Source organism: Tetrao urogallus (genome assembly GCF_951394365.1).
Source record: "Tetrao urogallus genome assembly, chromosome: 7".
NCBI lineage: Eukaryota > Metazoa > Chordata > Aves > Galliformes > Phasianidae > Tetrao > Tetrao urogallus.
The window spans coordinates 36,111,959-36,135,317 of NC_136820.1; the positions used below are offsets into that span (position 1 = coordinate 36,111,959).

Here is a 23,359-nt window from a genome sequence, read left to right on the forward strand (position 1 = left end):
TCCATGAAACTAATGAGAGACAAAATCTTCTGCATTTATTTTACCAATTCATTGAAGATGAGCTAGAGATTATACACACCATTTTATCTGTGTGGGAATCAACACAAAATAAATGAATAGCTCAGTCTTCTGTGCACAACTGACTTGCACAACAACCACTATTCACAACTGGCACTTTTTGTTGGCAGTCTGAACAGAAAATCTAAGGATTACATTGGCAGCGAGTCTGAAATATGCTCTGAAACCAAGAGGCAGTCTCTTGAGAATACAGCTGAAGTACCTCATAGTGGTGAACAACTACAACTACCTGCACTATTCATAGATCATGAGTAAAAGCTTTCTGTTTCCAGCACTGTCAGATAGACTTTTTCAGCATGCTTTGTTTGGGAACAGTTAGTTTGGATCCTTCTTAGTTATTAAAATATATTTTCTAAATACACTAAGTGCTTTTAAGGCAAAACAGAATGCTTCTCTCTGGTACAAAATAAGTGCTAGATGGAGGACTTTTGCTGCATTTTAAATAGTTATTTCACCAATTATTTAAAGCAGAGAAATTAACAGAGAGTAAGTATAGTAAAAAGTAATACTTTGCAAACAGCAAAGTATTGCTAGAAGTCATCTATCTAAATATAACCATTATATCTGACTATATATGTAACAAAACTATTACTTTCTCACCTTGGCATTTTCAATGCAAGGACAAATAGCCCAAGCTGCATTTGCTTGAACATCTGGATTAGGATTTTTCAGCAATGACCATAACAAACGAACTCCATCTAAACGGTCAATTATCCTATTGCAGAAATAGAACAGAAAAAAAGAGGTATTTAATTATGGAGTACACAATGTTCAATTTTAACTTATGTTTGTTTGTTTGTTTGTTTGGAAAATTGCTTTAAAAAGTATTGGTATGGCTTTCCTTAGCATACTACTTTGCTTTACATCAGTGCTTGTGTTTTATTGTCAGTTGATTGCCATTAACATATACAGTAGGCATTTCTTGCTATTGAAGATGAGTGTGTACAAATTACGTTAAGATAGAATACATTTTCTAAATCTTGTGCATCATGTTTACATTTTTCTCAGTACTGTGACGTGAAATGCTTACAGAAGATAAATGAATTGCATTATTACCAGAACTCGCATAAAAGTAAAAACAAGCATGTGACTTTTTAATGATCTGCATGCAAAGTAGAATCCGAATTCAAGCATACTGGCTTCTTTCACATAGTAACAAATAGTTTCCAAAACAAATATTTATGCCCAAAATATGTACTTAACTTTTTATTCAGTCTATGCTTAATGTATTTACTTTACTGTACAACATATTTCAAAGTTCTGTGTTACTAATCTAGCATTAGAAATTAAAATGGTCACACCACACTGCATCCTTTGTGGGTTGTGAATAACGTGCAACTTGTTTCCCAGGTATTCCTCACCAACAAGACTAACACTGAACACTATGTTATAATTACTTAAATACACTGAAATCAAAGTATCTTCACGACTAGCTGAATTATCATCAGAATCATCACTATGCCATCTGTTTAATGTTTACATAACAATCAGACTTGGGGATCATAGGGTCCAGAGAGTATCTTAAAAGGAAATGAAGGTCAAACAAAACTTAACAGCCTTTACAAACTTACTTTTCTTAAAAAGATATATTAAATCCAAAGCAGATGAGTTGAAGATAAAGAAGAAAAAGTGTACTTTGGTTTTCTAACTTCAAAAGTAAAAAATCTGCTGTATACATGGAAGTCTACATCTTTAATTGTAAATACAAAATAAGAGAAATAAAATACGGTTTACTTCTAAAAACATCACATAAAACATCTAACCTGTGTTCACTATATGTATATTTGCCAAGAAATTTCAAAACTAATTATAAAACTATTTATGCACTCAATTCTACCATCATTTGAAAGACAAAAGTATAGTTAAGGACGTGAACTCTGTCTACAGTAACCAGGGACTTTATTTGAAACATTTTTGTCCAAGCTGGTTAAAAAAATCTTTGTTTTCAAAACGATGACTTTTTGCTTAATAGATCAGTTAAGCTGATGAACTATTAATTTTTAAGACCTGATAATTTTAATGCAGCTTATTATACATACTCAGCTCCAAATCAACTGCATATCATTATTTAAAGGGAAAATTCAGAAACACAACAAATTAGAACAGCATGAGCACAAACCATACAATAACACATACATGTTCAGAGTAAGGATGACTTCAGTAAAAACATCCAAACAAGCTCTTAAATCCCTGTGCTTTCAAGCAATTTTTAATAATGCTTTCCTGTAATTTCAGAAAATAGAAATACTTTTTTCCCATATTGAAAAAAAAATCCAGAAGTCTATCTTCATGAGTCAAGCAGACTACTGACCATTTACCAACATGCAATACTTCTACCCAAGAGGAACTAAATATGAATTACTCAACTCCAATCAGTATATAAAAATCAAGCAATAGAAGTCAAATGCTGAGCACAGATTTTTCAATCATGTTTAAGAAAATAATCTCAGGGATGGTTTATCTTTCCTTTTCTTCTCTTTTTTTCAAAGCCTTCTTCTCAATATAAAATTTACTTTTCGGTTTTCTTGTCTTTTCTTCACCTTTCCTACAGTTCCATTTGTGAAGAAATTTCTTGCTTTCAGTTGAAGACCAGAAAGAGCAGTTGTTTTAGACCCAATGGAAAAGTCAATCAAAGTAGAAACATTTATGTCATTATTATAAGTAACTGCTTTCCTTTTCTTCAGTATAAGTAGTAACAACACATGAACATGCAAGTCTCAAAATCAAGAGCCCAGATTCAGAACTACCATGGTTTAACACGACTAAAGCTTCTCAGAATAAACCTGCATCTCTCATTCAAAATTATGACATCTTGTCATAGACTGATAATTGATACTATTTAGAATGAGGTGTAAATTATTTTGCACCTCAAAAAACCCAATATGTGATTGTATTGGTAGGTGGACACAGGTGGAGTGAGGAGGTGCCCCTGTCGTGCATTCTGGTATCAGGCAGACATGATGAGAGCAAAGGTGAAGGGATACGGCTACTACCAATGTTTTCAACATCACTTTTTCAGCAGATTAATTACAGGGCATGTGAGCAAAATACTTTTCTGGCTTCCACACAGAACAGTTTATGTACTGTGAATATAGAATACACCTTAGGGGCAAATAATTTCAATGAAATTAATGCCATTCTTAGACTACTTGAGTGCCTAGATGATCCTCTGAGCAATCTCAGGTTACTGTGAATTGCTATTTGCTACTTGATCAGTGCAGGTAGTTCAACAAGATAATTTTTTGAATGACTTTCACTGACTGTTTACAGATGAAAGTTTAGTAAAAGCTTTTTTGCATCATTTCATTTAAGAAACTTGTGTCATAGCCTCATTGAACATTGTGATACACCTATGCAAAAAAAAAAAAAAAAAAAAAAGGGTCACAATTCTCAGAATTTATGTTGCTTTATAAAATACCTGAAACTAACTAAGCTGCTGATTTGATATAGTTCTCTTCAGAACTCAGATTTAATAGTGAGCATTTCCTGTAGAAACGTCAAAATGAATGGTTGAATACACATACACACGCATAGCCTACACGTCTGTTTGTCATATCTACCATCTTTTTCTGTTACGGTATTATTTGCCAGATCTTTTGAGAACTCTAGCACTATAGCCTGCCAATCTAGACCACAAATACAAATGTAAATAAACAAAGTTATACTGACTGTATTGTGCTCACTGGAAAGATTACAGGGTCTGGTAGAATGTAATCTTGTCTTTTCTGAAACCACAATTTAGCATGTTTCTTAAAACTTTCACTATTTGCTATAGGGTGCTTTGTACCAGTGAGTCAAACTCCATCCGTCTGGCTAAAATATAGTGCTCACCAGAATGTCATACATTTACCTGTATTTTTTAAATAGGACTTAATGATTGGAAAGCTGTTTATCTGATCTATATCATAAAGCTGTAGCAGCATTTGTTTTCAAAGTAGGAATATGTACATGCTACTACACATACACTATCAAAATATATAACCTTAACCTGTGGTCCATTAGGTCCATTATTCCCTTCAAGGATGTTGGCATCACAGAAACACATCACATCCAGTATTCAGAACTTGAGCACCCATGAACCAACCAGTGTTCAATTCTGGAATTCATGTCATTTATTTATTTATCGAATTGAGCAGAAACATATAAATGTTTCTTGATGTTAAAAAAAATTCTCAGAAACAAAAGTCTTAGTCCCCAGTTCTGCAATTGGGACAAAATGGTATTACAGACTATTTATACTCCTTGTATTTGGCCACTTACTCTTCTCAAAAAAGAGAAAAGGGGTCTGTATGAAAAGCTACAGCTTCAATTCCTTCTATACTGGTCTAAGGAGAAGGAACAAGAAACAGGTAGTCTTTGTTTCTAGGGGGAAGAAATTGAATACCTTAACTCTGCTAGAGGCAGAGCAAAAACCAAACAAATTATTTAGATGTGAGTAATTGTACTGACATCAATGTCTGAACTAAGTGTTGTTTAAATATTTTCCTGGATCAGGATCAAAGTTGTCCTCACCTGGTTGAATCATATTTCTGATAAAGATAGCATTATCTTTTCTAGTGCTACAAGTCTGAACTTCCGCTACAACAATACTTCCAGTAAATATCACAGTCTTGCTTATGTGAGCAATTTTTCTGTTAATGTATTAATTAGCATATTTTGCTCCTGGACTAAGATCTTCCTTATTCATCAATGTTATAAAATATTTTTAAAAACAAACAAGCAAGGAACAAAACTTTTTCAATGTTGAGAATCTTCACTAGAGAATTTTTTCATATGAACTGAATTCAACATTTGAATCCTTCACCAGCTCTTGGCAAACTTTGAAATTTCCTCCCAAACAACCTGCACTCTCTCCTCCTGAAAAACAAGCTGGACTTTGTTTTATCACAATTTTAGCAGCAATTTGTGTTATTTTTGGTGCTTATACTGACCGCATTCCAGTGTGAAGCTATCCATACTGGATAATAGAAGTGATAGTCCTAAGTCTGAGATTTCATAATATCCATTTATATTCGAAATTTCTTTGAAATTTCTCATTTGATTTGCAGTGTTAATTTTGGTAACATATTCCTGTAGAGGTAGAAGTAAACTGAAGAAGTATTCTTCATTTGAGATGTGTAGTGAAGATCTTTTCATTTACATGCACTTTTACACTACATGGCTGACAGTTTGCACAACCCATGTTTACAGTTGTGTACCATCTATCCTTTTGCCACTGGGTGACAGCCAAAGCATGAAAACAAACACCCTATTCAGGAAAAGAATTCCCTGCACTGCTATATGAATATCAAGTGAATTATGCAAATCAGATCAGGAAGAGCTTACTAAAACTTTCTTTCTGATCTTCCATCTGTGCAAGGAGGGAAATATGCAGAGAATCTTGAGGTAAATATCCCTGCTAGGGAACAGTAAGCACAGTAAATGCCCACCACAACTTTTAACTGGAATGCTTAATCATAAAAGTCAAGAAACTTCTTAAGCTGTACAAATCTACATAACAAAACCTAGGAGAGTAGCAACTCTTTCAGTAAAAAGGCAGTCTTTTTCTTCAGTCTTGTAAAGAAGTAAGAAGGGGAAAAGAGGGTCAAGGAAAGTATTAGTTCTTAAATGATGAAGGTGGACAAAACTTATAAAATACAAGTAATACTCTGTTTCAAAAAATTCCATATTATTTTTTATGACAGTGAATGCACACCTTCCTTCTTAAATGGCTTTCTCTAATTTAGGAAATTATTTATTACAATACGATAACAGTAGGATAGTAGATAGTCCATCAACTGCCTGAGTTAAACTCCATGAACTGTAAATATCTTTTCAAACATCTCTACTACATGAACTAACTATTCTGTGATTGCAATGCCATAAAATTCCATTTGAACATAAGAAAAACAAAACAAAACAAAACAAAACTATCTTGCATTGAGGAAGTTAAAAAACTGGAGGTTTCCCAGAGAAGCTGCTGAGTCTCTATCCATGAAGATATTCATCACCTGACTGGATGTGATCCTGGGCAACCTGCTTTAGGTGTCTATGCTTGAGCAGGAAGGGTGGACTAGATGATCTGAATAGGCCCTTTCCAACCACATTGGTTCTGTGATATCTGATTACTGAGATACATCTTTTTTTTACCTTTAATGTTCACCCAAAAATATTAACAACGTCTTTCAGTAATTATTTTTTCAGTATTTAAAAATATGAATAGCTTACATCATATTCTCAGGTTCTGTTGCACAAGCTCCCACTGTTTTCGTGACGTTCACAAGTAATGCCTGATTAGTTCCAGTAAGTAAGTTCACTAGGGGTGGTATTCCACCACATTTACGGATAATTGATCGATTTGCTGGTTCTTGACAACATTCCCCCAGTGCTCCAACGATATTTACAAGAACTTCTTCAGGTTGATCAGTGAGCAGTCCTACCAAAGCTTCTGTGACTTTATATTCATGAAATCTAGACAACAGCAATAAAAACAAAGTTGTTATTTTCAGAGTGTTACCATTGTAAGGTAATCCTAAGGAAGTTATCTTGCAGAACAAATCACAGTACAGGTAAAACATCCAAATCAGTTATTGAAAGGTTGACATACAGCACCACTTCTTATTTTACATTTTTTAATATATTTCTCTGATTTAACTTTCTGAGAATCTACAGAGTCATTTGAGGGCTGTTTAAAACTTCACATGTAGATGCAATACCTATAACTAGCTGAAAACACTGAAAGACTGGCAAGTAAAGTGGCATCCTAATTTCCAGTCCTTTTTCCTGCCATATCAACAACAGCTCAAGCAGGAGTATATGAGACTCTCTTACACTTCACTGGAGCCAAAGGATCACCCTTACTTTTCAATAAATGTTAGTCTCACAAGTTCTATATCTTGCTCAAGCCTAATATGTGCATTTTCTTAATTCTTATTTTTTAGATTCTGATGGCATATGTACAGCAGTTACAATAGAAGTAAGTTTTTCCAAGCTGGTTTCAATATAACAACGTAATCCAGAAAGGAGAAACTCCTTTTTCATGATTTGCTTGTTTTTTATATACTTTAACTTAAAGAAAAAAATCTTTATTTGTTCAATTTAATTTGGAAATGTCTCTTTTTTTCTTTTTTCAAGAGGAGACATCCATAGCATGAAAAAAAAAAGCAACAAAGTAAGTGAAAAATTTTAAATATTTATTTCTCTGGCTACTTTATCTTTGTTGCAGATTAATTGCTTCATAGGTGAAATAATATGAGCAGGCTCTGAGATGGACAGGCTACAGACTGACGGAGTTGCTGGCTCGGGCCATCTTGTGTCCAGAAGCAGTACGGCTGCTCGCACACTAATGAATCTGAGCTAGTCATGCCCAGGCACCTGTATCAGCTCACTGCTGAGTCAGCACAACTTCTCAGCAATTTATTTCTTGTAGAGGAAGTACTGCAGAGTAGTCTGGAGATAATTATGAAGTGGTCCTGCAGGAACCAGTCAGCTTTGCTAGTTCTAGCTTCATGCCAAACTCAAGTTCATCCCTCCAGATCTACTCTGTGTTTTCACATTATCCTCCCTCACTGTTCTGCAGTGTACTCCCATCCTGACTTCAGATAGGATTTACTGCTTCAGACTCAGCAGTACATAATACATCAATTCAGCACAAGTCTGGAGCAACGCCTGACTAGTAACCTTCACAGAGCTTCATGCCCTTGTGAAGATACATGAGTAACCTGGAAAAAATCTGTTTGAATTTTCACGGAATTATTGGCAATAGCTACACTAATTATTTATTTAACAGGCAAAGGCTCATTCTGTAGCCTTGAGGACAAGAAGCACAACATAGCATCTGTGTGAGTAAAATCTTTTGTCCTCACCATTCAGGGTGGCCTCACCCCTTCTGCTTAATGGAAAAAATCTATTGCTTCTGCTGGCCATGCCTGAGCATTCCCCAGGAGACTGCTTCCTGGCACAGGACAAACCATGCAAGAGACTGCTAGAACTTAAACAGTATGGATAACCATAATTTAGTGATGGAACCCAAGGTATAGTCCTACTTATTTTATTAGTATAGATGGAGACATTCAGTTCACTGAATCGTTGATCTGAAACCTATGTACAGATACCCAAAGCCCACAGAAAAGAAGGATACACCTTGCTGAAAAGCCAGGTTACTGTAAAATGAGGAATGCAAGAAGTAGGACAGAAGAAAAGTATGTAGAGACCAAGGTTCTGTATAACAACAGTTTGGTAACTCATACAGAACAATAAAAAGCCAGATTTTAAACTAAGATTATTGGAATTATTTCAGATTTTTATCCAGCATTTACTTATTGTATCTGCATGTCCAGCAGAGTACTAAAATTAGGGCTGCAGGAAGAGGTTACTTCTTACTGTTTCACCTCCCAGTCTGTCAATCTTGCCTCTACAGGGTAGGGTATCTTCAGCAGAAAGCCTAATACATACTTCAGTGGAGCAGGCATTTTACAAAGGTAATGTGCATTAATCTGATTAATTAATTCAAAATGAGAGGGGCTACATATTCTCAGTCGTTAAACTGAGATTAAATTCAAATTACCATAAAAGATAGAGAGTGATAAGTCATGATGCCAAATTCTTAGATAATTGTTCTGGGCCCTGATACTGAGAAAATATATACGTATCTATGCTAGGACTCCTAACACTTAAATCTAGTTCTTTAGAAGCTGAGTGTCCAGATTAAGTTGCTTTCCTGAGCTTCTTCTGTAGTTAAAAAGAGAGGATTCTAGGTTAATTGTTCTAGATTCCAATATATTTCTAAAAAAGTGGACCTAATATGTGCCTCAGAATGAGATAATGTGTATTCTCCTATTCAACCTGAACTGTTAAAGATAAATGTACTGGCTACTCTCCACCAGGTAGCCATGATCCCAGTTCGTAAAACAGAGAGGAGCAGGGATATCAGATATACTCACATGTAACATGTTTTCTGTTTTAGTACACCTCCTGCCTCAATGTTCTATACTCAGAGCCACCAATTGTCCGCAATCACCTTTAAGATTCTAGGAAATTAACACTGTTTCCTGGGCACTCTGATGAAGTCACACAGCAATTTTTTCTCAGTATCTAAGTTGAAAGCCTCACTAAATACAAAACACGGTTTTGTGGAATCACGACACAATATTTTTCACAAAAATAGAAGCCCATAAAATAAAGACATTATAACGTAACAAAAAAATTGTGAAGCTGAATAGTTACTTTGACACGTTTTCTTCACTGATTGCACATTTCCAGATTGCTCCAGTCACAGCTGCTAAAAGTCTTTTATTTTCAGAGTTATCAAGTAGAACAGACAGTGGTTGTAGACCTCCATGCTGTCTAACCAGGTCACGTGTTTCCTTATCTTCTGCACACTATACAAAAAATTAAATACATATATTATACAAAATACGTAGAGCAGCATCTTCAAAATGTAGGTATATTATGATGTAACTAGCCAAAACTCATACAGAAGAAAATGCAAATATTTTATTAAATTACTTGAATATGCTGACATCTCACTAAGGGAAATCAGGCAGTAAAGAGTTACTAAATATTTAGCAGTGCTTCTAATGTCGTACTGTTGATGTTGCCTGCAAATAAACATTAAAAATGTTGCTTTTTGCACCACCTCTCCCCATTGGTTAACAGTGGAATTTAGGTCTTACATTCAAGAGGAGCAAGAATGGGACTGCAATATCAAATATGCAGTGAAAACACCCTCATAAGTTTAGCAAAAGAACATCAATTATTTTTGCAAAATAATTTCTCACACTTTAGGGAAACAGTAGAACTGAGGAATAATAGAGATAAGTGAAAACTACATATGAAAATATAGCACAAACCCTGGCTCCTATCTACTGATTAAGATAATACAGTTACCTTGAATATGGCACTGGCACAATGCATTTGAAGCTCCTCGTGTTCACAACTCAGATTTTTCACAAGGTTTTCAATCATTCCTTCTGTTCTTATTGCAAGTCTGTAACTTGGCTAAAAATACAAACAGTGCATTTTAAACCCTGTGTATTAACAGTGACAATAGTCAATGCAGTCAGTATCACTAATCCCAGTAATAACACAGTACTAAAATTCTAGGCTTTGATATTGTGAAACTTTGTATTCTATTTTAAACTCAAGTCAACTATAATGCCTTGAATATACCATTTAAGTTCTCAAAGTTAAACAATTACATAAATTCACTGTAGGGCTGTGTCACAATAAAACCAGGAACTGCAGTGCCTACATTGTAACCAGCTTGCTTAACCAGAATGCAGAATGTTCTGAAAGGTGTTCAGACTTCCTGCTCAGAGCGAGGGAAGAAACAGATTCTTCAGAACTGGATTACCAATACCCATTCATTTCATCCACAGTCATTAACCAGAACAAAAGATCTATTCACTATTTAAAAGGAACTTATAACATATAATATGGAGACTGACTTCTTACACTGAATGATAGATAGCACCGGTATAAAAGGGTTTTTAACTAGAAAAGAGGAGATTCAGGTTAGATGCTAGAAGGGAATTTTTTTACTTAGAGGGCAGTGAAGCACTGGAACAGACTGCCCAGAGAAGCTGTGGATGCCCCATCCTTGGAGGAGTGCAAGGCCATGCTGATGAGGGCCCTGGGCAGTCTGGTCAATGGTTGGTGTCCCTGATCAGAGAGGGTCATGGATGGATGGTCAGATGGATAGGGTGAAAATATTTGTATTCAAATTTTAAAATTTAATACACTCAAAGCTGTGAAACCTGACAGGAAAATCTGTAGAAAAATCACATATATTCTTTTCTTCTTTTTGCAATTGATCAGATGCATTGTCAGCGTGAATTAAGTGACATGGTAGAACACACTGCCTGCATCTTACATTGGATCTTCTTGGCAATATTTGCAGGTTATCACTCCAGAACTTGAATGTCCTGATTAAGTAAATATATCATCTTAATTTGCCAAACTTCATTCATTAAGCTCCATGGAAAAATGAGAAGCTCGTTAAGTATTTCATTTCTCTCTCTCTATTTTTTTCATAAAGTACTCTTAGCCTTAAAAATTAAAAAAAAAAATGTGGTCCTTAATACAACCTGCAATCTTCTCAAAAACACTTTGCACAGAGTGTCTACATGTAAAATGCAAACTTCCTGATGGGATAAATGCCATGGTAACTGTCCTGGAGAAAATTCATTTCTAAATGATAGTCAAGTGTAATACTTCCTTTTAATAGTTACTTGTCTTAGTGATTAGAAATAGCACATACATAGGTTTTACTTACCTCTGAGGCGCATTCTTGTAATATCCCTACAACTGGGGTTAGGATGTCTACATTGGAACTTTTAAGCCACTTAGCTAATAATGGAATGCCGCCAGCTTTACGGATTGCTTCCTTATTTTTGGTACTTCTGCTGCAGCTCCAGAGTGCTAAAGCCCCACAGCGTGCTTTTTCAGTATCTTTTGCTTGATACGGTATAAGACCAGTCGATCTCACTGACATACAATCCAACAGCCCAACCTAGAAAAAACAAACATATTTTTAATTTTCTACAAGTGTGTTTGATGCTATACTGCTTTTTTCAGTGATGGCAACTACTATCTGAAGAACCATATAAACAACACATCACAAACTTTTTATGAAAAATATCTATGCATATGGGAAATGTCTGCTTACCAGTTTCTTGATTCCTCCATAATGTCTTACTGTACTTCGTGCTCGTTTAAATCTAGCAACATTAGCAATTGTTTCAGCAGCCAAACATTTTAAATCTGTATCTGGAGAGTCCAATATTTTCACCATGATCTGTAAGCCTTCAAGATCCACAATTGCATGTCTGATCAGTGTATTTTGACTAATTTCTTTTAGGATTTTTAATGAACCAATCTAAATAATGAAATATAATAGACAATAAGTGTTATTTAGGAATACATAAATAGAAAAAATATTTTAAATGTTTAAAATGTTTAAAATGCTGGGTTACGTAACAATTCATCATTCAAATAGGATCAGAAGAAAAGAAGGAAACCAAAAATCAAGGAAAATGAATTTTCTAAGGAGTCCTTGAAATTGAGAAAATTTAGGAATAAAATGAGAAAAAAAATCATTACTTTGTATCCTATACAAGCTAAAAATTTTGGAAAAAAAAAAAAAAAATCCTAATAGAAAAGGTATGTTTACTGCTCTATTCAAAAAAGCTGCTTACCTGACATTTAATGTCTTCTGTATCAAGCAAATTAATTAACACTTCAAGACATCCAATGTCTCTGATGGCCAGCTGGCAAGTTTCTTGAGCAAGGTTGAAGTCTCTCATTGCACACAGTGCAATTACAGTAGCTGTTGGATTACCTCCCTAAAATATAACAAATAATTAACATATATACAGAGTATTAAGTATGAAATTTATCTCTTCTACTAAATCTAGTAAAACTACTTCCAAAGAAGAAATCTGCTCAATTTTTTTTATTCTATGTTATTAAATAACATAGACATAATAAGAAATGGAATTGTTGATCAAGACTTCAAATAACACATAGATCGAAGTGAGAATAATTAGCACAGATGACAAATGACTAATACAGCCTATTTAGAATGGACTGGCAAATTAGATAGTCAAGTATTGAATATTTGAGGGAAAAGAAACAAAAATTATTCAAGGTTCTTTCAGACTAGAAGAGGCCTTCAGTGTTAGGGATGGCACTGAGCAAGTATATAGGGACTGACCATTCAAAGTTTCCTTTAATACTGACTTTGTCTCTCTTAATATTGAGATATAATAGGAATCAGGTTAAAAATAAATAGAAGAAGTTTGTTCCTAAAAAAAGGTATTAGACAAGTAGAATTAGTTGTGAAAGGATTCTATGAAAACCAATACTTCAGAAGAATGACTTCATGAAAAATAATCAATTGAAGTTAAGTAAATCATAAATATCTCAGTTTTCAACTGCCTGAGCTACACACAGGTAGGGCTGGGAGAATATTAGAGAGACTTGTATTTGCCATGTTCCTATCCTGCCCTGGGCATCCACTTATGGGTCTTGGTTTCTTCTTCCTTGGTAGATTACAAGCAGGTTCACATTACTGTAAGTTATGTAGCAAAATTTCCCACATTTGTGGAAATCAAAGGTTAGTCCAGCTGGAGTGGAAGAGAAGAGCTTCAAGCAAAGAAAACTTTTGTTGTGAACATTCTATCTCCCTTCCTTTTGCAGTCAGGATACTGGGCTACACTGACTTATGATCTGCCCCAGACCAGTCTCTTCAAGTCCAAATTCAAGTTCACTTACATGTGAATAGAAGTTATTGTAAGCCTGCAAGACTGTTGTATGAAACAGACATGAGATGCACTATTCAGTTTATTAAAAAGTAGGTTAAGGCATGATTTATTCATAATGAAAGAGTACAACTGTGAGAAAAAGTAATGTAATCACAGAGCAATCTAGCAAGTCAGCATGATGTGCGATTTGAAGTTAAAGGTACTCAAATTTACATGAGGAGTAAAGTGTAAGTTTTTGACTACATTGTTAATCATCTTTTGGAAGAAATTACTTTGAGTGACATTAAATTTTCCAGCAGTGGAAATTTTTTTTCAGTCAAGACTGGATAGAGCATATCTTAGCAACAGCTACTACGCTGAGACTAAGAGAAAGGCCAAAAATAAATCCAACGGTAGGCAGAAAGTTAAACAATGTGATAATAATGGATTATTTTGAACTCATAATACAGATTTAGTGTTTATCAAATCAGGGAGGAATCCAGCTGCACAGAAATTAGGAGGGTTGACCTACAATGGAACTGCAATAGAAGCTGGAGTGTACAAACAATGCCAACTGGTGCTCATGAAGAAGTTACAACTTAGTGCACACAGAAAATTGAACTACTGTCTCAACCTCCCAAATGCCTCTGAATTCCAGAGAAGCCTTGGCTCACATCCAGATCTGAACTGAGCCACCAAGCCCATCTCCTTTAAATGACACCTCTGCAACTGTCAAGGACTTGAGGGCAACACTCCCCAAAATTTGTTAATTGGAGCACAACATTTTGAAATACAGAACATATAGAAGATGAGTAATGCTTGTGAAGCGAAACAAATAGATCTAGCAAAAACATTAACATTTTGCAGCATATCTCTAAAATGTAAACAGAAGCAGTAAAACAAATATACTGTAAAAAAGTATTTAAATTTAACATGCTCTTCAACATAAAAGGTAGTAGAGAATCACAAATGAGAAAATATTATAAAATGAGAAAAATTATAAAATGAGAGAAAAACACTTGACGAAGTTTCAGATTGATAAATTATAACAGGTAAAACGTTTCTGATTATCAATGAAGTATGTGTGGATGGCACTTCATAGCCAATTTTTACTTACATTTCTTGCAACTACACCCATCCACAGAATTTTTCTACAGCAAATTGTTTAAATGCATCTATAAGCATCTGTAACAAATATTGTACTGAAGAAAGATTCCTACAATTTTATTATCTTATTTAGTTTTGTTATAATTTTGATTTCAGTAGAAAATGAAACTTGTGATTAGCTTGAAGAACATATTCTGATCTATTCCTACAGAATAAAATACTGTAACAATTTCTCAAATATTTTCCCATAGAAATAAGTTTGTCCGCATATTAAGGTTTAAATGATCTCTTTTATTGAAAGTCTACAAAATATGATAGCAAGCCAGACAGCATATTCTGTAGCTCAGAAGAATTAACAGTTATCCTTTGGTAAAGTTTCTGGTCTTTTCATACAGCTTAGACTTTGAGATTTACTTTGCTTTAAATTATATTGCTAACCTATGCTGTCTCTTCCTGTAGGGAAACTACATTTGCACATAATATAGTAATTCATGTTTCACTTATCTTACATGCAGAATGCTTGGCATTAGATATTTAATATGGCCCAAATTTTACAAAATAATACAATTTGTTTTTTCCTATATCGAATATATAGAAGTATATATATACATGTATTTCATTTTTTTCAGTTTCAAAGCTGATGGTAAAAGCACATAACCTATATTTTTAAAATAAAATCACAATAAAATCTTTGTCATATGTTCTGAAGCATCAGTTCTATTAAATATGACACTGCAGTTCCAAAAATCATTTTTTCTTTTTTGAAGTTATCATTTCAGCAGGTCTTCCAATACTTACGAAGTTTAACATGCACAGAAATAGTTACCCCTCCACTTAGCCGACATAAAACCTACATCATATTGCTATAGCATTTGAAATCTGGTACACTGGATAGAAAATAAACTCTACAGGCAATAATCATTTTAAGGTTTCACATAAAGCACAGATTTAGTTCAAAGTCTACCTCTCTTCGTATACGCTGGTATAACACACATATACCCACAAAATGAGTGAAAGTAGAACTTCATTACTGCTAGACTATAAGTAAAATGTCTTTTGTGAAATGCACGTAATGTCTCTATTCTGATACTCAGAGCTCAGCTGAGAATTACAGAACTGATAGCTATATAAAATTAAAGTAGAATGAGTAGCAAAGCTTCTCTTCTCTTGCTTTTATTTTTGAAGTGTTTAACAGAGCACTATTATAATACTATAACGCATAGATTAATCTACTTAAAAATTCTAATGTATGAATACAAAGGCAGATGTATGAGATAATGATTGTACACACATCTGTGAGTACAGTCTTGCTTTCTACACTGGAAGATTAGAAAAAGACCTGTATGTGACCTTACCAGAAAATTTCTGGTAAGAAAATTGGAGAATTTCAGAAACAGAATTGGAGTCTGTCTTTACATTCCTTCCTCAACTTAAAAAGGATTTTCAGCAATGGTGAAAGCTACAGAGGTGTCATACAAAATTTGCTGAGTTATGTTTTCATTCTTAAAAAGGTTTTCTGAAGGCAGCCCTCACTGTTACATGTATATCCTGAATTCTGTATGCCTGTCTAACTTCACAGCTGGGCATCATGAAATACATTTGAACTGAATGGAGACAGCCTGCCAAGCAATTCAGATCTGCATATCAGATGTTGTGTAGAGTTATTCCACATCCTTTGCCATTTCCAGTTTTTAGAAGTGCTCTCATATTTACATCCAGAACTCAATAATAAAACAAATAAATAAATGAATTCTGACCAGTGCTTGGTTGTCAGTTCAATATTAGAAACATCCGTATTCGGTGATGTTTCCCCAATTGGCTGAAATTATCAGTCAGTCCATGCTGACTGCACAGCAAGATGCAAACTTGTGCAAGGTGCATGAACTTCTGCCTGCATCCAGGTCACCTTTTCACTTGCTTGCATCAGGCTTTCAGAAATTTTTCCATAGGATCTCAAAGAATGCTGGGCTTTGCTTTGGGGGTATTTATAGAATAACAGAATCATAGAATGGCCTGGGTTGAAAAGGACCGCAATGTTCATCTAGTTTCAACCACACTGCTATGTGCAGAGTTGCCAACCACTAGACCAGGCTGCCCAGAGGACACCTTCTGACAGCTTCTGGCAAAAATGCATTCCAGTACAGCATGCCCCCAACACACTGCTCAAGGATCTCAAGTTCTGGTTTCTCCTCAACAACAGCAGGGGCAGAAAGACAGAACTAAGAACTAAGAGCTACAAAGACAATCGTGTGTTCTCCATGTTGTTTGTGGATAAGACACGACAGAGTTACCCAGTATCAGGCCTGATTTATACTAGGTATAAGAAAAAAATAATGTACACAATATCTGTATTTTGAATACACTGTTTCTACCAGTAATGAAATCTCCGTTGAAGAAAAGAAATACTGTGAAGATAGAGAAATTAACATGCAAAGAATCGTTCATTTTTGCTAGTAAGCAGGAGTAAATGTCTTCCTAGGCCTAATTTCTATCATTTATTTTTTCATGAACTTTCATTAGCATGAAATTTTATGAATATATTTTTAATATCTCATTGTCTTCTTTTAAACAATTACCTCATTTATAATGTAATAATAGATAATTAATTGTACAAGATTAAGATTTCAACATCACATATCCCATCCTACATAAAACCCTTCTCAATTAATATTTGAAACCATGATTTCAGTTCAGTAAGACTACAGGAGAAAGATACAGAAGTTCCTCTGGAGTAATCTCTGGATCATGAACGTTTTTGCAGACGTTCTACCAGCAGTTGGAAACATTAGCTCTTCAAAGAGCTGAGACTGTAAGGAGCTGTATAGGAGATTCTTGGAATATCTAACCCATTTTCATCTGGTACAGTCCAAGTTAGGGGACGCATTGTTCTTTGCTTTTTGTTCTAACCCTCCAATAGCTGCGTTATGGGAGTACAAATAATAAAAGCACTAACAAGGCTATAATGAAACAGATTCTAAAAGTGTTGCCCAATTCATAGGAAAATGTACGTACATGCATGGAAAAATAATATTATTATAAAGAAGTTGCAGCGCATTTCAGTTTCGTGAGACAAAAAATTAAAGAAAAATGAAATATATACAACTTCTGACTCAGAAGCATTTTTATAAATATACTTATTCAAAGGTGTATTTTTGTATTAATACATTCAACTTGTATTTGGATTTAGGCTAATATGATTCAATATAACCAGAAAAGAAACTCATAGAACAACACCATGGTTAAAGTGGAATTCCATCCCAAACTACTATTCTTACAAAAAAAGAAAGTAAAAACAAGTAGTAAAGTACAAAACAGAACTCTTAATTTAAACCTTTCCAACATTTTGATTTTATATTGAACTTGACTATCTCAAATCTCAGATCATTTTGTGATTTATTGCTGGAAATTTAAAATAAATTTTGATAAAGCTTAATGGAAGACTGAGAACTGCAATATAGTATGCATGACATGCTTCAGCAAAGCAATTTTTCTATGCTAGTGAACCTTCAAACACTTCGTTTTGTTCTGGTTTAAATACAAGTTCCAATTTTTCATTTTAGTTTATAAGACATACAAGCTGCAACTTGTTAGAGATGAGTTATGGACAAGTATAACTCAGTTGTGGAATAATTCCCTTCCCCACTTCCTGAATCTTCCAGAGTTCTTGGGCTACAGCCTGGCAATGCGTAAACCATAACGGTTAGATTATAGCTAAAGCCAGTGGAAAATAACAGGCACTAAAAATCACACAATCCAAAACGTTTATGTTGGACTACAAGTTACAGTGCTTAGAAGTTGTGTGATTTTAGTTACAGATTAATTTTTTCACCTTGCTCCTGTGTCACAGAGGCAGAAGCAACATACACGTTAGGACCGAGGCTCAGTGAGTAAAAATTGTCATGATCTTTCATGAAATTGAAAAAAAAAAAGTGACTTTGAAACAAAAGAATGAATCTATTATTATTATTATTTTCTGAGTGAACCAGAAGTTTTTGTTAAACAATGTGATTCCTTCTCGAAAATTCTGCCTAGACATATACCCATTCTGTTAGCTTTCCTTTTCGGTGCTTAGCAATTGGATTGAAGAGTCAGTGCAATTCACATGGAAACATACATTGTGTCTTAACAATCTGCTCATTTCTGAAATTTTCATGTTAGGAGTGTATTTGTTCCCCGGTTTCATCTAGACAATTTCATAGAGACAATGGACTACTCTTTCTGAACCCAAACAAATCTGCAGAGAAAAGTAAGAAGGTTATACTGTGGGCAACAAACCCACAATCCCATTATGATTTCTAGATCAGATTGCTGCAATATATGTTAATCTGAGATTTAATCTAACAGATCAATCAGAAACTACTGCTGTTGCAAAATGGCATTATTCATGAGAATGTGTAAACACTGAAGTCATCCTGAGTTTTAGCTCTGGCTTCAGTTTTAGCTACCACACACCATCTGTAGTACCTTTGGTAGCCATAACAGAGTTCAGACTTCAGTTTCATCTGTCAGAGTAACTTGAAGTAACCACATCTACGCAGTAAGTCTTAGATTGTCTCCAACTCAAAACATAGGCTTCCAATGACACTCCAGCATGAAAGAACTCAGATTCAACAACTGTCTAAAATATCCTCTACATAACAGCTCCTTTCAGCATACACACATTGCATGACTTCACCTTCCACCATTCTCTATAAGAGAAGCCACCTTCCTTTGTCTTGATACGGTCTTCAGCTTCCACTGTCACAAAACCAGACGCAGTCCATATACAAATGATTTACTTCAGCATTTCTAATGAAAGGACCTTGTTTGTGCAAAGTAACAGGTCACAAATTTCCTCAGGCCAAACCTGAAGAAGGTTGCTCATTCACATGTTTTTACCATGACATTCCAAATCTCAGCTACTGCTCAGCTCTCTCTTCACTTTCAGAAGAATCACAGAATCACAGAATTGTAGGGGTTGGAAGGAACCTCTAGAAATCATCGAGACCAAACCCCCCCTGCCAAAGCAGGTTCCTTAAACCAAGTCGCACAGGTGGGTGCCCAGGCAAGACTTGAATATCTCCAGAGAAGGAGACTCCACAACCCCCCTGGGCAGCCTGTTCCAGTGCTCTGTCACCCTCACCGTAAAGAAGTTCTTACGCACATTTGTGCGAAACTTCCTATGCTGCAGCATAGAGGTTGCTCTGGAGAGCAAAGACTTACATACTCATAAGTCACATGCAACGGGATAGCCATCCTTTTCAATGCTCATCAGTATTTAAATGCAAAGCTTTCTGCCTCCCCTCATCAGTGTCCAAAAGGTCTGACAAATCCGTCTAGAAACAGTCATATTAATTTCTGTGATCAAGAAAGGAATCATTTTGGAATGGGAAACTACACTGGTAGGATAATTGTAATAGCAGCATGCAATGTCCTGGACTATGTTGATAATAACTTCCTCTTCCAAGTAGTACAGGAACCCATGCAAAAAAGGTGCTATGCTGGACCTTGTCCTCACAACAAGGAAGGGCTGCTGAGTAATGTGAATCTCAAGGGCAGACTTGGCTATAGTGACCACAAAATGGTGGAGCTCAAAATCCTCAGGGTATCAAAGAGGGTGCACAGCAAGCTTGCTACTCTGGACTTCAGGAATGCAGACTTCAACCTCTTCAGGGAACTACTTGGCAGGGAGAAAGCCCTGGAGGGAAGAGGGGTCCAAGAAAGCTGGTCAGTATTCAAGAAGCATCTCGTTCGAGCCCAGAAGCAGACAAAAAGGAAGACATACAAGAATGCCACGAGGCCTTTGTGGAGTAATAAGGAGATCCTGGACTTACTCAAATTCAAAAAGAAAATCTATGGGAAAAGGAAGCAGGAACAAGTTACATTGGAGGACTACAAAGAAGCTGTCTGAGTGTCCAGGGGTCAGGTTAAAAAAAACTAAAACCCAAATAGAATTAAATCTAGCCAGGGACATGAAGGTGAACAAGAAGAAATTCTACAGGTATATCATCAGTGATAAAAAGAAGGTCAGGAAGAATGTGGGCCTTCTCTGGAAGGAAACTAGAGACCTGGTCATAAGGGATACAGAGAAAGCTAAAGTGTGCAATGTCTTTTTTGTGTCAGTTGTCACCAGGAAGGACACTAGTAACACTACACAAGCTGCAGAAAGCAATGGTAAGAACTTGTAGAAGGTAGATCTGCCTGCTGTAAGTGAAGACCCTTCAAGACCATCTAAAGAACCTGAAGGTGCACAGGTCCATGGGACCATTGAGATCCATCTACAGGTGCTGACGAACTGGTAGATGAAATTGCCAAGCTACTATCCACCATATTTGAAAGGTCATGGCAGTTTGGCTAAGTTCCCCACTGACCGAAAAAGGGGAAATATAACCCCCATTTTCAAGAAGGGAAAAAAAGATCAACAGAACTACAAGCCAGTCACTGTTACCTCTTGCCTGGCAAAATCATGGAGCAGATCCTCCTGAAGGCGATACTAAGGCAAATGAAAAATTGGTGGTTGGTGGTAACCAATGTGGTTTCACCAGGGACAAGTCATGCCTGACAAATTTGGTGGCCTTTTATGACAGAGTTTCAGCATCAGTGGATAAAGGAAGAGCAACTGATGTCATCTACCTGGACTTGTGCAAAGTGTTTGACACTGTCTTGAATGACATCCCAGTTGTCAAATAGGAGAAAAACGGATTTGGGGAATGGACTACTCACTGGATAAGGAATTGGCTGGATGGTCATACTCAGAGACTTGCATTCAGCAGCTCAGTGTCCAAGCAGAAACCTGTGACGAGTGGCATCCCCAGAGATCAGTACTGGGACTGGTGTTATTTAACATCTCTGTAAGTGACATGGACAGTGGGATCGAGTGAACCCTCAGCAAGTTTGCAGACAACACCAAGCTCAGTGGTGCAGTTGACATGCTAAGAAGATGGGATACCATCCAGAGGACCTGGACAGGCCTGAGTGGCTGGCCCATGCCACCCCTATGTAGTTCAACAAGGCCAAGTGCAAGGTCCTGCACCTGGGTTGGGGCAATTCCAAGCACAGATACACGTTAGGTGGAGAACATCTTGAGAGCAGCCCTGAAGAGAAGGATTTAGGAGTGTCAATTGATGTAAGATTCAATATCAGCTGTCTTTGTAATCCAGAAGGCCAACTGTAGCCTGGGTTGCATCAAGAGAAGTATGACCAGCAGGTTAAGGGAAGTGATTCTGCCCCTCTACTCTGCTCTAATGAGATCCCACATGGAGTACTGCATCCCCCAACACAAGAAGGACATTGTTGGAGCAGGTCCAGAGGAGGGGCAGGAAGCTGATCAGAGGGCTGGAGCATCTCCTTCACAGAGACAGGCTGAGAGAGCTGAGGCTCCTCAACTGAAAGAAGGGAAGACTCTGAGGAGACCTTACAGTGGCTCTCCAGTACCTGAAGGGGGGGGGCCTACAGGAAAGCTGGGGACTTTTTATAAGGGCATGTAGTGACAGAATGAGGGCAAATGGTTTTAAACTGGAAGAGGGTAGATTTAGACTAGATATCAGCAAGATATTATTTACTGTGAGGGTGGTTAGATACTTGAATAGGTTGCCCAGTGAGGTTCTGAATGCCCTCTGCCTGGAAGCATTCAAGGTCAGGCTGGATGGGACTTTGAACAACCTGGTCTAGAAGGAGGTGTCCCTGATTATAGCAGAGGAGTTGAAACCAGATGATCTTAAAGGTACCTTGCCAAACTATTCTATGATTCTTCCTTGTTTTTCATTGAATTTTACTTTTATTTTATTTTATTTTTAATTTCTGACCTGTCTCTCAATACATCAGCTAGGAAACACATAGAAATGGGTGATCCTTAGGATAGTAATTAACCTCTACCTCTACATTAGAGTTGGTGTTTATGGTCAAAAATCAACTGGCAGTTATATATTTTATATGTCTCTTGTGATTAGGAATGATTGTACAGTATTTTGAGGAGAGAGCTATGCAAGTTCTTCAGAGCTGCCAATTATAATAATAATAATATGAGAGTTCTCCATTTGCCAATATTTCCTACCCAGTAAATTTATCATAAAAATTCTTTTTCATGACCAGCACTGGCTAAATTGTTAAAAAATACATATCTTAACTACAAAAAATAGTTTTTCCATGTCTTTATCCCACTGTTTTTTCAGCATTCACTTTTTTTTTTCCCCAAAAAAATTTAAAAGAAAATCTCAGCTAATACCAGAAGATGGGAACAGGAGATGTTCACGTACAGTGCAGAAGTGAAGGTTATAAAAAGATTACTTGCCAAAGCTGACATGTTAGCCAAATATGTGCCTAGAAACACTAGCAGGTGGCACATGATTATGTCTCATGTGTTTGGTATTTTCTGAAGAATATCAGTCTACCACTTCACCAAACTGCAATAAAATTATTTTTTCATCTTGACCCTTAAGTTGAGTTGAATACTCTCCAGTGAATACTTTCGCAAGGGCAGATTAAAGGTTTAGTGTTAGATACTCTACTAATAAGGTCACCTAAATTATTTGCAAACTTGGCAGTTCTGAAAAAATGCGTTATGCACTTGTAAAATAATTTTATATGGAAATGTTATATATATTCATATACAATAATTTAGTAGCTAAAATATACTCAAATGCAAGCCTTGCTAACGTGATAGTATAAAAAAATAACATCTTTTTCCACAGATTGTGGGAAAAAAATAACGTAACATGCAACACATTTCCTCTACAGATATTTTGCTATTAGATTGTAATATTTGCTTCTATTACACATCCAGGACTGAATTTCAGGATTACAGATAAATCCCTTTAATAATATTGCACACAAAATAATTTCTAAGTTAGTTACATATCTACCCAAGTTCCTAACATCTATGTTAACATCCAGCTATCCAATTATAATTGTACCGTTGTACCCAGTAGTTAATCTTCCCAGGAAAATGGAAGCCAAATCAAAAAAGACAGTTA

The 23,359-nt window shown here is 35.9% G+C and overlaps 1 protein-coding gene across 1 annotated transcript in view; it reads right to left on the reverse strand.

Annotated features, from left to right (window-relative positions):
* Nucleotides 1-23,359, reverse strand: part of ODAD2 (outer dynein arm docking complex subunit 2) — a gene marked incomplete at both ends in the record, with an annotated part of 72,034 nt that overhangs the window by 33,691 nt on the left and 14,984 nt on the right. Inside the window, 7 exons of the mRNA XM_079538696.1 lie at nucleotides 679-793; nucleotides 6,286-6,528; nucleotides 9,283-9,437; nucleotides 9,946-10,056; nucleotides 11,333-11,569; nucleotides 11,726-11,935; nucleotides 12,255-12,401. Coding sequence (XP_079394822.1) covers nucleotides 679-793; nucleotides 6,286-6,528; nucleotides 9,283-9,437; nucleotides 9,946-10,056; nucleotides 11,333-11,569; nucleotides 11,726-11,935; nucleotides 12,255-12,401 — 1,218 coding nt within the window. The remainder of the gene's footprint in view (nucleotides 1-678; nucleotides 794-6,285; nucleotides 6,529-9,282; nucleotides 9,438-9,945; nucleotides 10,057-11,332; nucleotides 11,570-11,725; nucleotides 11,936-12,254; nucleotides 12,402-23,359) is intronic.